The 16282-nt window shown below is 38.1% G+C and overlaps 1 protein-coding gene across 1 annotated transcript; it reads left to right on the top strand.

The window, feature by feature from the left end:
* The first annotated feature begins 1848 nt into the window (after positions 1-1848).
* Positions 1849-11230, top strand: LOC108664961. The gene is made up of 4 exons (XM_018151660.1): positions 1849-1962; positions 3992-4049; positions 5358-5548; positions 9561-11230. The coding sequence occupies exons 1-4, from the start codon at positions 1880-1882 to the stop codon at positions 10069-10071; spliced, it is 843 nt and encodes a 280-aa protein (XP_018007149.1). The 5' UTR covers positions 1849-1879; the 3' UTR covers positions 10072-11230.
* The last annotated feature ends 5052 nt before the right edge of the window (positions 11231-16282 follow it).

Below are 16282 nucleotides of genomic sequence, written 5' to 3'. Positions count from 1 at the left end.
CTGGTATTCTTCTGTTTTTATGTGATATAGAGTTACTTTCTTCTAGAAACCTTGGTAAAAGACATGAACTGGATCAGATAAATGTCTTTTTTTCATGATATTGCGACACAAAACGTGATGCAAGAAGTTGTGCCATGTGATGTCAATGGCATAACAAATAACACAGCCCTGCGAGGTTCAACTGGACCAGAATCTCTTGACTTGTTTGAAAACGACTTGTGTGGTGTGATTTCTTCTCCATTATAAGAATAAAAAATACTAATCTATGTTTTGATTTGCACTTCAACAATTTAATTTTAGTCTGATATAGTTTGAAAGTTACAATACAATGATTAAAAAAGAATAAAGTTTAATAAAAGTTTAATTCCCAAGGTAGTTTTTTAATATCGCGTTTGAAGTAGGACTTGGATTATTTGGTCGTCTCTTTGAGCGCTTCCATGCGTGATTGATCTCAAATTTGTGGACATTACCATTGCATTATGACTAATTAAGAACTCGAATTTTCCTGCTACAAGGCTGACGCTTGCTGCACGCCTAAAAAATTTCGACAACACAGTTAAATTATTGCAAAATATTCTGTTTTTATCTAGATTGTTGCTACTTGCCTTTGAGTTTCAATTCATGATCGCAGTCAAATTTTTCATCTGCACGATTCTGCTGCCACGCATTGATGCTGCTATTCTAAGCTCTGCTGTTAGAACAATTCTTCACTCCAACGATTAACCATGATTAATGAACCATTTATGTCAGTAATAATAGTAAATATTTCGGTTCTTAAATAAAAACGATTTACGGCATGAAGGTGACGTCTGTCATGGTATTTATCAGAAACTTCATCGAGAGGCAGATCCATGAACCCATTAGCGGAATTACATCATGAAGAATTTCGTTGTTTCAACCAATGATTTTTTTTATATAAAATCACCAGGGAATTGCGGTAGAAATATTTCTATCGTAAAATCATAAAATATTCTCTATGATGGTATGATTTTTATAAAACCTTAACGGTAGCAAGCGCATTTTCGTAATATTCTCGAAATTCTTTATTTTCATGATCTCAATAACAAAAATAATCAAGATCACCACGGACCGCGTGCTCAGTAATCTAATTTAAACTTTCTACTGTTATTGTCGATTTGAGTTTCTATTCACGAGCTTCACAATCTGAAAGTAACTTAATAAATGAAGCTCTTGTTTGTGACGCTGTTCATTTTCTGTTTTGATCTAAACTGTAACCCTTGTATCGCGTTGGAAACGACGATTTTACTCAAATTTCGATCCTAAAACTTACAAAAGGCGATTTTTTTTTTGTTTCCAGCTGCTTATTTGAATCCGCACCTTTTCCGCGTTTGACCTCAGATTATCTTACTGTCATTTTTCGGTTTGTATCTGATTGAAATTCATATATAAATTTTATCGGAATTTTCCATTGGTGTTTTAAAATTTAGCCCAGTATAAATACAGTCTGAGGTAATTTACTAATAAATGTCCTCTTTCGACAGAATAAGAACTTTTAAGGGATCCCTATTCCTACATTCATTCACTTACTTTACATTATTAACTTCACGTACAGTATCATTTAAATTAGATATTTCCCTATTACTAGTTGTTTAATCTAAATTTTTTAAAAGCTTGCTTCCAGTATTTCAATTTTAAATTTCTTAAATTCTTTAGCAACCCACACCATTTCCTGTTTATTTTAACTCATTTTCCGCCTTTAAAAATTTTTCCCTCCAACTAATCTACAATGTAAATTTTACGTTTTCTGTCATTATTATTTTGTTATATACTTTGTCTGTTTCCTCAGAGTTTTTCCAATGACTTTAACGCACTTGTGTGTGCAGCGAGCGGCAGCTGCAACCGAGGGCTGGTAGGCCTCATGGAGGAGCTCACCAGCTGTGGCCGGCCTCAGAAAGTTCCTCCGGCGCCCGACAAAAACCTTCCCATCACTGCACCAGCTGCGTCAGTATCATAGATACTTGCTCTAACGCTGTGGTTGTAATGATGGTGAAAATAAGGTATTTCCTTCACTGCACCAGTGGCGTCAGTATCATAGATACTTTCTTTAACGCTGTGGTTGTAATGATGGTGGAAATAAAGTATTTCCATCACTGCACCAGCCGCGTCAGTATCATAGATACTTGCCCTAACGCTGTGGTTGTAATGATAGTGAAAATAAGGTATTTCCATCACTGCTCCAGCCGCCTTGGTCTTCTATATAGGACGCCTGTCGTAGAGCTGCGTTCCCTCCTAGATAATTAACCTAGCGTCGTGGTGGCAGAAATGGTGACAAGAACTTAATCCCATCACTGGGATTAAGCCGCGTCAGGGCTTATTTGATGAATTTTAATGACAGCAATTAGTGATTGATATTAGAGTGTAAACAGAGTGGGACTTAGAATCGATAGTTTAAGATATCACTTCTATCATGTTTTTGTTAAAGTAGCTCCATTAAAATTATTTTTTTTCATTATTTTACCGATAACAACATTTTCGATCTCAGCATAAGCTACGAGAAAATTCATTGACTTCGCAAGATTGAATCCTTATACAGTTTTCTTGTTGCACCTTTAATTCTTGAAATTAGATGGTGAAAATAAAGTATTTCCATCACTGCACCAGCCGCGTGAGTAGCATAGATACTTGCTCTAACGCTGTGGTTGTAATGATGGTGAAAATAAGGTATTCCCATCACTGCACCAGCCGCGTCAGTCTCCTAGATACCTGCCCTGACGCTGTGGTTGTAATAATGATGAAAATAAGGTATTTCTATCACTGCACCAGCCGCGTCAGTATCATAGATACCTGCTCTAACGCTGTAGTTGTAATAATGATAAAAATAAGGTATTTCTATCACTGCACCAGCCGCGTCAGTATCAAAGATACTTGTCCTAACGCTGTGGTTGTAATAATGGTGAAAATAAGGTATTTCCGTCACTGCACCAGCCGCTTCAGTATCAAAGATACTTGCCCTAACGCTGTGGTTGTAATAATGGTGAAAATAAGGTATTTCCATCACTGCACCAGCCGCGACAGTATCATAGATACTTGCCCTAACGCTGTGGTTGTAATAATGATGAAAATAAGGTATTTCTATCACTGCACTAGCCGCGTCAGTATCATAGATACCTGCCCTATTATACAGTTTTCTTGTTGCACCTTTAATTCTTGAAATTATTGCACTCCTTTTGTGTATTTTATATCGATATTATATATTACTTGAAAATATATGCTCGAATACAAATATTTTGCCAAGTACTTCTTGTCTATAACAGAGTGAATTTCTAGGTTCGCTTCTTGAAAATATTCGTTCAGCATCAAATTCTTATTAAATCATACGGCATTTCTTCACGGCCGAATAAAATTTACTTTAAAAATATCCTACATGTCTTGTCATGAGCTCAAAAGCAATATGTTCCCATTTATAGCGCATTTTCTCATTTATGGAAAAAATGCACTATTGTGCTCGCCATGTCCGTCTGTCTGTCTGTCTGTCTGTCCGTCCGTCCGTCCGTCCGTCCGTGACCTCAAGTTTTCGTGACGAGAAAATGCGCTCTCTGTCACTCACTGCAGTGAGTACTGAGTTAAATTTTTTTCAAATTGCCAAGTTTTTTGAGAATTTCTTCGACTTCCAAAGTCCACTTTGAACCGTTGTGCTTCTCGCCTCGACATGCGGCGAATGAAGTGCACTACTTTCGCTGACAAGATATCCTCGCTCTTTGAGTATCTCTCGACAAAGACTGCTCTCCTCTCTCCGTGTAAATGAAATACCTCTATTTTTTTAACTAACTAACTTCGTTTTCTATCTTGAAAGAATTCCGGTTTTGTGCCCGGATTCCAGTAGTAAAATGCGTGGGTTTTTACCCAAATGGGAAACTGAATGAGCATCAAACAGTAAATAAAGTTGACGGTGAACTGCAATATTTTTTTCATTGTATTTTATGTTTCTTCAATTTTGTTTTTTGTTCATTTTAATAATTTTTTTTTGCAGGAAAATATCGGACAGTCAAATTGATTTCTTCAGAATGTTGGACGAGAGAATCGAAAACGTGAGTAATAGTTCCTTCAATGTAATGACATATTACGTATCTGATGCGTTAATTTTCCTTCCCAATATAGTTTTCAAACAAATAGAGTATTTTAATGGAAAAAAGGATCATTTTTACTTTATCCGTACTTATGCAAAACTTAGATCTTTCCACGGTCTAATTTTTTTTATTTCATAGACAAAACAAATACGTCAGTAAGAGTAATTATCCTTAAGTTAATCTACTATTCAATCGCCAACTCCAAATTGCGATCGTTAAAATTTCCAACGCTGAATCAAAATTATAACCATTGTAGACTGTAGAGCTCATGGTTACTCCGACCAAGAGCAACTGAGACTGGGACTTGTAGTCATTTTTATCCGGGTAGCTGGCAACGCTACTCATGCTGCACGCTGTTTAGAGAAGAAACAAGGATGCGTTAGCTTTGGGTTCATCTTGCGCGCTTCAATATAGCGAGCGACACTTCGAGACCATTTAGTTTGGCAGCTCTCATCTACGCGATTTACGAGCCGAACAGTTGCGTCGTGGAAGATCATATGCCCTCAACTCTGACGCTCTTATTTGTTCAGAATAAACAAACATGTCCATCACAAGCTTCCGCTGCAATTTCTTCATTTGATTTTTTCGAGTTATAAGGCCCTTCTTTGGCTCTTTGATTGTTATATTGAATTTGCTTGATTTGCTTGATTGTTAATTTGAATTTATTGAAAGGCCCCTTCATGCAAATTTTTCCAAAATGAGATGAAATTTGAAATATTTCTTTTCCAACTCCTCTGAATTGAATGAATAGACGATGTAAAATATTATTAACGTATAGCAAATAATAATCATTCATTACAGTTTCACTAACAATTTTTTTAACCCAGGACGAGTTATAACACACGCCAAATAGTGTACACGATTCTGTCGTCATTCAATCGCTAAGAGAAACAAGCCGCTACAAGTCTTAATTAAAATCTTCTCTCGCTCGATGTCCAAACTGATATGTTGTGATATCGTGTTACTCAATATCGAGGGTTAGCAGGCGGGCCGCGGTCTGGATCCGGGGGGCAGAGTTGCTCAAAGCGGGCTATAAATTACGGCTACTGAAATATTTATCAAACTGAGCCTTTGCTACTATGAATATTCTAAACTAAGTTGTTTGACACCTTTGTTAGTTGTTAGACACCTCCGTACCTTTGCTACGATGAATACTCTAAACTAAGTTCTTAGACACCTTTGATAGTAGTTAGACATCTTCGTACCGTTGCTACAAGGAATATTCTCGATCTAATCCTACTGTAGATTGAATACTATTTGAATTTCCAGGGCCCTGATGACATAAGCCTGGACGAACAGCGCAGCAAGCTATTCTCTCGCTCGACATCGGATGAGCGACACGCTTCTGGTAACAGCGGCGCGTTGGCGCAGGCTGCAATGCACCGCCGCTGGAGCGCCTCCAAGATAACCAACCCGCGAACGCCGGCCACTCCTGAGGAGACCAGAGACAGCCTCATGAGGTGACCGCATGCATTATACATTGACGTCGTTTTCATCATATAATTGTTCAATATTCGTTGATTTTATCTAGAACGTATTTTGAAAGGTGATCTTCATGCTGTTCAATTACGTTGAAGACTTGACTGTACATATGTTTTTTGGAAATTGGGAAAAATTCTCGGAATTCAAGTTTGGGACCTCATATCACGGGAATAATTTTAGCTCACTAACTTAAATTATTTACTTACTAATTAATTCGTCCGCCTTACTCGCAATATGAGTTGGAGAGCTGAATTTTGTACTATGAACTGCTTCATAGACTGATCGAGGATAAGGCGAGAATGGACATGCAATCATCTGTATTTGATTCAGTGGCTGCTGTTGTGGAACCCTCATCAGAAATATCGTGATTCTTGGCAGCTTTCGATGTGTTAACTTCCGGCAACTGATTGTTCATTCACAGTGTCAGAAGCTCATTATTGTCGAAATTCTTATATCGTGATTTTAATCCGCATAATAAATAATCAAAAATTTGTCATGCGATGGTGTTGTATGTAGGGTAACGTGGGGCAGCGCGCCCCCCACTTTTTTTAAACTAAAAAGAACACGGACCAATATCTGCCATACTTAGCGAGAAACCCGCTATGGGCCCGTGACCCGCAGTGGGCTCGCTGCCCCATGTTACCCTATATATAATGAGACAGCTTGCAGCTTCTCAGGCTAAATAAAATCTTGTTATAATTTTTCTGGGAGTCAATAAGAAATCTAACGCTAAGGTACTTGACAAGTTCTGACTAATATTTCAACAGCGTCCATTATAGAGTTTTCGAACTGACTGGCTATGGCCGTTCAGAAAACAATCAAGTGCTATTTATAGAGTGTATTTTTATGTCGTAACATATTTGTTGTTTATTACTTCACACTGTGAACTGAAATTGGAACATATTGGTTAAAACGCTATTTTTAATTTTTTTATGCTTTAAGTCGAACTTTTTTAATATGGTACTTTTACTTTATGAAGGAAGTTTTCACATATAGGATGTTCTTGTAGGATCAATTAATGTTATTGGACCGTCCTCGCTAGTTTCTATTCACTAGGTCTTAATTTACGAATGGCACTGACGATGGGTTTTGTATCCGAAAGCTAAGAACAGAAATGCGTTGCGGTAACTGTTCAAGGGACACCGACTCCGGGGCGGCTATATGCAGGAATCATGACGGAAGCACTAGCGACTTTTAATGAAAATAATAAGAAAAGCCACTACTACCAGAATACGATATAGTATGTACCACTTGGATGTTCAGTCATCTTAAAATTATACATTTCGATTAATCTTAAAACTGGTATCACGCGTTCACAATGATAACCAACACAGGATAAATATCGAATTTAGCATAGTAATTCTAACATTCAACGTATTTGTCATTTGAAAAAATTGAAAATCATGTAGTAAAATTTGTCTCGTAAGTCTTAAGTTAATGTAAATAAAAGAGACTCAATAAGCACGACACTGCAGAGTATCTGACATGGATAGTTTTTCTAACATTAAACGTCTTTGTCATTGTAAAAGATTGTGAAAATCATGTAGTAAAATTTGTCTCGTAAATAGCAAGTTTAGACAAGGATAAATAGCAAGTGCCTACTATTTATAAGTCTAAAGTTAATGGAAATAAAAGAGACTCAATAAGCACGACACTGCAGAGTATCTGACATGGAGGAGGAGGACTTGCCGCCGCCGGCGCGCTCAGCGTCTGCACCGGCCGGGCGCCCACGCTCTGCCGCAGACGACAATTGCGAGACGAGCTCTTGACAAATGTAGACCTTCCCGCTCGGCTTTACTTATTCGCAGGGATATACTTCTAAGTACTAAAACCAGTGCGTTGTGGCACTTTTGCACGTGGGCACTTCCAAGTACTAAAACCAGTGCGTTGTGCCACTATTGCACGTGGGCACTTCCATGTACTAAAACCAATGCGTTGTGGCATCCATGTACTAAAACCAATGCGTTGTGGCAGTATTGCACGTGAGCACTTCTAAGAACTAAAACCAGTGAGTTGCGGCTTTATTGCACGTGAGCACTTCCAAGTACTAAAACAAGTGCGTTGTGGCATTATTGCACGAGGACAGATAATTATATTCAAGGCATTTTGTGGGCACTGACACAAGCTTTTCGTGAAAATTTTGCACGCATGCACTTGCTATTTTATCCACGTGCATTGGAGATTGCATACCCAAGTTATTTGTGTTATTCCCGCACTTGAGATATATATGTGTTCTATTTTGAATTTAATTCATAGACTTCAATCTGTACGTTTTTTACACTGAGATGACCAGATATTAAATATTATGGCCAGAGAAATATTAAATATTCTGTTTAAAAATGAACTCGGTTATTCTTAAGCAACTGTAGCTCTTGTTAGGTCATATGATTACGTACAAAAAATTAGTCATAATCCACTTCATAAGTGTGTTTAATTTTAACTGGCTTGATGGAGTGACCAATTTTGCCCACTGTGCTATTCAAATTTTGGCATTAAAAAGCCCAATTTATAGCTACCGATTTTGAGAAGGTTGAAAAGTGAAGCTTGTATTCCTCTCCTCATGAATATAAGGAATATTTTATTGATTTTTACCCTTGAATTAGTCGCTAATTAAATTTTAGTAATTTAAAATTATAAGTTTCTCGAAACTATGAAAGGTCACCTTTTTTTCTCTCTATATTATTCTCGCGATGTAGTACGAAATTCTGTTTTCGAATAAAGTGATTGGTTTGATTGCATTAAATTAAATTATTGCATGAATAATAATGTCATTTACTAATTGTTTTGCGTTTCTTAACTATTTATGTTGATTTATTGGTGAAGTAGTAACGGAATCAACGTATTGAGGGTGGTGCAGTCAGAATCCACAAATTTAATTCTTAAAGAAGCTAAGGAGCAACGCTCAGCATCAACATGCAAAAACTACAATCAGCCTCACAGTTAGAAGCCGCAAACTACGCTAACCACCAACACAATAGTGCCGTATGGCTCAGCCTATACAGAAGCATGCTCGCTCATAAGCAGCTAGTTTTGCGCGTCTTGCCTCTCTTACTCCAGCCTAGCCTCTACTGGCCTAAAATTCACGCGGCCCCGACTCACGACCTTCTTGCAGCCAATGGCAGGCTCTACCGGCTAACTTGCCCCGCGTCTCTAACTTCAAGCAGCCAATGAGGTTAGGTTAGGTCAGATTAGGTTTATTTTGGGCGGAGTAATATTGCAACCTGAGTAGGTTAGGCCAGATTTGGCCGAAGTAAGTTAGACCAGAGGCTTTATGACCATAAGTTTAGCTGTGGTTGTGGAGCGTGGGCAAACTGCGTTATGGAATTAAGCTCTAGACTTCATACGATTCTGTGTCCTGTGACATGCTTACCCACGGAAAATAAAATGAACTTTTGAACTTAAGCGTAAAGCTAGGAAAAAGCTGGCCTCCGGCACGCGCTTCTTATTGAGCGTTGTTTTTCTCTCACTGATTTCTTCTCACTGATTTTTATATGCCTTGCTATTCATCACGTAGATTTATTTTTCCTGTTAGAATCGATTTCTCATTTTTAAATCTACTTTCTCGCATACCACAATCTAGTGCTATCATCTCGCTGCGATTCACTTGGCATTGTTCGTGAAAAACTCGATTTCAACGGCACCGATAAGCTGAACTCTGAATTGAAATTATTTAATTTTGTGCTTGAGGTGCTAACGGCCTCATTCATTATCATTTCTTGTTCATATATTTGAGATTTGTGTTCTCTATCAAATATTATTATAAATACCTATTGTTAATTAGCTCGGTCTATGTTTTCTAAGCGTTGCACTCTAACGCGAAGTGCTTTTAAAAGTAAAATTTTATTCATGGTTACCTGACAGTCGCTTCAAATTGCATAAGATTACAATTTGCTTGATTGCAGAGCTCTACTTTTTCTCTTATAGCGTTTGATTTTTTTTATGCTGCTTTCTTTGATCCCACAAACTGATCCCCGATTGTATTTCCTTCAGGAGGGAACGGTCACCAAGCAACAGATCTCCAGACTCGGCGTCGGCTGAATTAGACGAAGACCAGCGAGAAAGACTACTCTCCGAACCCTGTGACATGCAAGAATCTCTCAGCGACGACAACAGTTCTTGTGACCAGCCCAGAGAGAACTTCAAGGAACAATACGTGTTTCTCGGCAACGTTTACACAGTAACGAGACCAAGAAAAACTTATTCGCTGCCTACTGACAGATCGCCTTCTCCTGCATTGGTCGCAGTGACTCAACGTATGACGGCAGAGGACTTGCATCTCCAAGGCATAATGGATGAATGTTTTCCTGGTTACGGTAATGAAAAAATGCGGAGCGGGGACCTTAGTCCAGACTCTGAGGCGAATCAATTTTGGATGGGCTTCGAATCGCCTGAACCGACCGAGAGGCCATCGAACAGATCGTCCAAGTCGAGGAGTTCGAGGGGCCTGCCGTGCGACATTGCCCGACCGGGGCTCAGCAGCCTCAGACCTGTTGTTGAATGATGAATGTGAAGCAATTCTGGTTGCGGGCAAAATGTTCATATGTTATCAGATTACCGCGAAGAGTATTTATTTAAAATTTTAATTACTTGTTGTACGGGACTCGTATATAAACGAACAATGAAAATCTATATTATTGTTTTTCATAATGAAATCCACTCCGATCTTATAATAACGAAAAAGTATTTCAGAGAGTATTGATGCTCGTGATATGATCTAAATACATGTGAACGATTTTTCACTCAATATAATCTCTCAGAATGTTATTCAAAGAACATCTAATACTTTTTGTAATGCATATTATATATTGTATAGGTTTGGATGTAATCGAAATAATGTCATAAATTACTGCAAATCTTCCAAGTGTATAGCAGAACTAACTGTTTTAACAAGCCGTAACAGCATTGATAAACTTAAGATGCCGCTCACCCCATTAAGTGTGTTCCTCCATCTCTGGCGCTGTTGCACTGAGTGCTCTGTAAGAGGCAAGCTCGAGCTGCCAAGCTAAAAGTTAAACATTGTAAAGTTATAAAATTCGCGATAATACTTCCTGGAACAAATTCGCACATTTTTCTAGAGATTTAAATTTATTCGAATTGCATTTATTAACAATGTCCACCACATTGTTGCAACAGGTTTTTAGCTATTCTATTGTGGTTGAGATCATTTCAGATGTATAATCTTGAGCGAAATATTTTCGTTTGGCACAACTGATCATTGTATCAATACCGAGGACGTTCTGAGGCCTTTGGCTTCATTGAAAGTCCGTGTGCTCCTCAAGTTTACTTCAGAAATCAGTTTGTATGATAACTGTTCAATGAAGTTCGTTTTGTTTGTTAACCTAGTGTTGTACATGGTGCTTCTTTGATTTGAAATCGTGAATAGTAGAAGTAAACTATTTTTACTTTTTATACGTAGTAGGTTATTCTATCTAGTTTATTGTAGTATTCGTAACTGTTAACATATCTCGCTGTGAGTGCTCGGTCTGGCTAAGGCGATCTGTGTATAAACTGTATTTCTACAATGTGCTCGTAATGAACAATAGCTTAACAATCTTGGAATTCATAACTGATTCGTGTGATAATTTTTTTATTTTTATTTTATTTTTAAAATTCCACCTTATCTTTAAAGAAATGATGGTGGATTGCTCCATTCAAGATTCCGCGATTGTTTTTTTTAACTTCAGCCACACGTCCATCCCGACATGTTCAAGTGCCATAATTATGTAGGTTATAGTAACTTTCCCTGAGATCTCGATGCTCGGAAGCTTTGTACGCACGCTGCATTGCTGTCAGTTCACACCTGAACATAAGCAGGCCTTGAACACAGCGTAGATCGTGTAGCATGCAAGCATAGGCAGGGGCATGCAAGAATAGGCAGGGGCATGCAAGAATAGGCAGGGGCATGCAAGAATAGGCAGGGGCATGCAAGAATAGGCAGGGGCATGAGGCATAGGCAGGGGCATGCAGGCATAGGCAGGGGGCATGCTGGCATAGGCAGGGGCATGCAGGCATAGGCAGGGGCGTGCGAGTGCGCCACCGACACACTCGTGAGGTACTCAACTCTACGGTAGAATCTCATTAAGACCCCAGGATGGCTAACACTTCTATTTTGATTATGAATTTAGTTTTATCGTCTGTAATACACTGAATTCGTTTGTAAAAGTCTTAAATGGTTACTGAATGTATTGTTACAAATGACATAAGCATTCGATCTCACTTACCAATTTCAATCATTACCTATGAAATGATATTTTTTAGTAGTACGGCCTAAACAAGGGCTCGTTGCAAAAATTACAATCTTTACATTAACCTAAGTGTGCTTCGATAAGAATACATTCATTAGGTTTCGCCTTAGGGTAGGCACACAGTGAAAGCAGGTTGCCAGCGTGCTGGTTACCTGCTCAGGCTGGCGCCTGAAACCATAGAATACAGAAGCCTATTCGTACAGGTTTTCACGATGAACACTTACATTATTATCCTATGTTCATTCTTGTGGCAGGTTGGAGCAGGTTGCCCGCGCGGGCAAACCAGCTTTCACTGTGTGCGTACCCTTACTTATAAGGTCGTAGGCTGTGCTTGCTGGTGTACGTAATATTGAGTTGTTCTGTAAATCAGCTCTCAGATTCATTGATGCAATCGTCAGATTTTTTTTTGTAATGCAGAAGATATTGCATTTTATCACACTTTTCTGTCTTTCTATTTTGGTAATCAATTGATCTATTACAATTTTTCACACGCATTTGTAAAAGTTTGAATGCATATTGAATATTAATTTTTTATATAATATCAGACTTAGTGTCGCCCATAATTTGGGTTACTATTTTGTTGTGGGCCAAAAATATCATCATTTTCCCGGGTTGCAGCTTCAGCACGTTAATATTGTGCATGAATTTCTGAGCTTCAAGACAAATGACAGCATTACGTACGAATAGAACAATATGAATGAAACAGCTTAATTATACTTGACATGCATGTGAACTGTTTTGTGTCCTTATCGTTCCAGAAAAAAATGATAACTCAATTATCTTAGTCTGTGGGTTTTTCTATCGTGATATTTACCACAGAGACACCGCGAGTATTGCACCCTGTGTGCTCGAACCTAGTTAACAATGGGCAATTTTGAGCTGCAAACTCTTTTTTATATTTCATTCAAGAAATTACAATAATATTCTTGCGTGACCTATTGATGCGAAGGAGCGCTTTTGTTGCATACAAAATATTTGGACACAAAATCGTTAGATCAGCGGACAGTAATTATCTAAGCAATGTCGTTCAGTATTTCGAAGATGGTTTTCTTCTTGTCAGAGTTGATCTCTTCAACTCGTTATGTTTCCTCGCTCATCGCTGTCCCAAGATCCAGATGCTGTTGGATGACGCTTATTTGAGCGTTGAATTCAACACTGTAGGCCTCTCATTTTGCTGATATATAGTGATGAATTTCACGCTCAGCGCTAATCGATTAATTATATATCCGTGTTAAAAATGTATTAAGGATGCGCCACAAGATCTTCAATGTCTTTTTTTTTGCTGATGACTTTTGATGAACTAAATTCCTATGCCAACTTAGCCAATGCATTTCACGTGTCTAACGCACAGATCTTGAAGAGCAGGCGTGATCAATCCCTAACTGGAACATAGCGCAAACAATTACCATAGTTAATTTTTTGTTGCTCCTCTTGTATCATCGTGTATTTCCCCGTGTTTAAAAATACCAATTGTGAGTCTATTTTCAAATAAAACCCTCTTATTAGCTGAATTTTTAATTTTACCTATCAAGCGGCAGCAACACCAAGCACTCATAATTTGAATTCTTTCAAGTACATATTTAAGCACTTCTAAAATCCGAATAAAAATGTAATTAGATTTTTCGAAATTGTTGAACCAAATAAAGTTATATTTTTTATTAAATACACTAGGAAAAACAGAAAGAAATCTTCAGGGTCGGCTTGTGGAGGCGTATTTCCTTCTCGAACCGACGTTTGACAGTTCCTGCACCATGCATTCATGAGCAGAGCATTTGCAACCCAGTAGGAGATGAAGATGTGGCTATGATCGCTATTTGTTGGAACTACATATAGTGTCAGCGTTCCGTTTTGGTGAAACGTTTCGTTGTTTCATAACATATTAATCTCGGCGCTGAAGTGTAGGCCTGATGTGGCCTGTCGCCGATTCTTTTTCTTTTCGTGCCTTGTTCACAGAAGATCTAAAATCGTTTCATTTGACCGGATCTTTTCATGACTGACGATAGTTTGAAGTAGCTACTAGACTTCCACCGGGTTCGATAATGAGCTAGGTATTTCAAGTCTTTATTCGGTCTTCGTCCGCCGCATGATGGCATTTGGTGACCATTTAACACGTGAGTTGCTGACTGATCCGATCGAGTGCCTATTTTAATTTAATAGTCAACGCAGAACTGCACAGCGTGCATAGAAAATTTTCCAGTTTATAATAAACTTTGCACGCGTTTCTTAAACAACTTTCCTGAAAATTTGGGAATATTAAATTTATGAATGGAAAAAAACATGTTACAAATTGTTCGCGTTGCCTGTAGAAAGAAGAACCAAATTTTATTTGAATAACGGAATTTATTAATTTAAAAAGCCCAGTTCCAGGTAAAGCATTCGTTTGAAGAGAAAGTCAATGAGCAGCAACACATTGAGCGACATAGTATTAGTGCAAGTACCGGGATGATTGACTTGCACTTGTGTTTGCTTGGAAAACAATACTCCTAAAAATTCCTCTTCCAAGCATCAAATTTAATACATTTCGATACTCCACGGTGTGGCTTGTGACTATTCCAACCAGTGACGCAGTCTTGACGTTTGCTAACCAAGCTCTATGCTGGTGAAGAAAAAAATAATTGTTTTAGGTTACGCGTTATTTTGTGATAAATAAATTTTGCTCTCATATCAAATTTCACGCGCTGTATCTGCTCAACCGACAGAATTAGCTCCATTCCGTACCGCGGTTTTGATTTGATTTTATTATATTTTTATTATTCGTTGTAATGTAAATAAGTCTCCCGCCACATACAAAACATCCCGGACATATGTACATATAGATATGAACCATGGCTATATTGTCTATTCGCATTCACCTTCAATGTGCGGTCACATTCGGACAGTGCGTATTGCGCTTCCTTCTGAGAAAGATGGGGGTACGAAGCTGTCAACAAGCCACCGAAGATCAGCCACTGCTCATTAATTGTCACAAACCGCAAGCGTTCAAAATGTCCACAAGTTTAAGAATGTACAAATTCTTGTCAGTTCCATCCAAAATTGTAGTTAAATATTGTAATCAAGTTAAAGAATTCAGCCATTTCAATATTATCTTTTTACTTATTTTACCCAAACGCCCTTGCAAAATAGTTATTATATTTAAGAGCCAAAAGTCGTCACCAAATATTTAAGTTTAGTTAGCCACATGTTATACTTCCATCCGAATTGTAATACGCATTCCAAAACTTAATTATAGAAAAAATTTAGAGTGTTTCTATTCAGGTAAATGAAGCTTAAAGAATTGACAATTTTAATGATAATGAATTTAGAGAATATGTATTCTGGTAGAAATTGATTCAGTATATTATTCATGGGGTTAATGCAAACAATAACAGTTTTAAATTAAAGATTTATTGATTCATATGAAGTTAGTTTACAAAAACACACGACGATAACAGTCATACGGCTTTGACCTGTAAGGAACACATAAAATCTGAAGCTCATTGAATGTCGAACGAACGTCCCTTGCGGGAGAACAAATTTAAACTGATAACATAACATAACATAACATAGTGATGTCGGCTCTGAAGTGTAGGCCTGATGTGGCCTGTCGCCGATTCTTTTCCATTTCGTGCCTTGTTCATAGATCTAAACTCGTGTCATTTGACCGGATCTTTTCATGACTGGCGATAGNTTAGACATCTTTGTTAGTAGTTAGACACCTTTGTTAGTAGTTAGACATCTCTGTTGGCAGTTAGACACCTTTGTTAGTAGTTAGACATCTCCGTACCTTTATTGCTACAATGAATATTCTCTAACTAATCCTGCTGTAGATTGAATACTATTGGAATTTCCAGGGCCCTGATGACATAAGCCTGGACGAACAGCGCAGCAAGCTATTCTCTCGCTCGACATCGGATGAGCGGCACGCTTCTGGAAACAGCGGCGCGTTGGCGCAGGCTGCAATGCACCGCCGCTGGAGCGCCTCCAAGATAACCAACCCGCGAACACCGGCCACTCCTGAGGAGACCAGAGACAGCCTCATGAGGTGACCGCATGTATTGTACATTGACGACGTTTTCATCATATAATTGTTCAATATTCGTTGATTTAATCTAGAACGTATTTTGAAAGGTGATCTTCATTTAACACTGCTGTTCAATTACGTTGATAGCGTATGTATTTGCATCCCGTAAATATAGTTTTTTGGAAATTGGGAAAAATTCTCGGAATTCAGGTTTGGGACTTCACTTTACGGAAATAATTTTAGCTCACTAACTAATATAATTTAATTACTGATTAATTACGTATCTAGTCTAGATTAGTTCCGTATCTATGTTGTCCGAGTAAACGCGTTCAAGAACAGACTAGATAAAGCTATGGAAAAATATATGTTCAGATTTGAAATGCCTAGCACCATATCGAACTCGGTGGAAGTCTAGTAGCTATTTCAAACTATCGTCAGTCCTGAAAAGATCCGGTCAAATGACACGA

This window comes from Hyalella azteca, unplaced genomic scaffold (assembly GCF_000764305.2).
Source record: "Hyalella azteca isolate HAZT.00-mixed unplaced genomic scaffold, Hazt_2.0.2 contig1507, whole genome shotgun sequence".
In the NCBI taxonomy this organism is placed as follows: domain Eukaryota; kingdom Metazoa; phylum Arthropoda; class Malacostraca; order Amphipoda; family Hyalellidae; genus Hyalella; species Hyalella azteca.
This window is presented reverse-complemented; position numbering and strand designations above follow the sequence as displayed.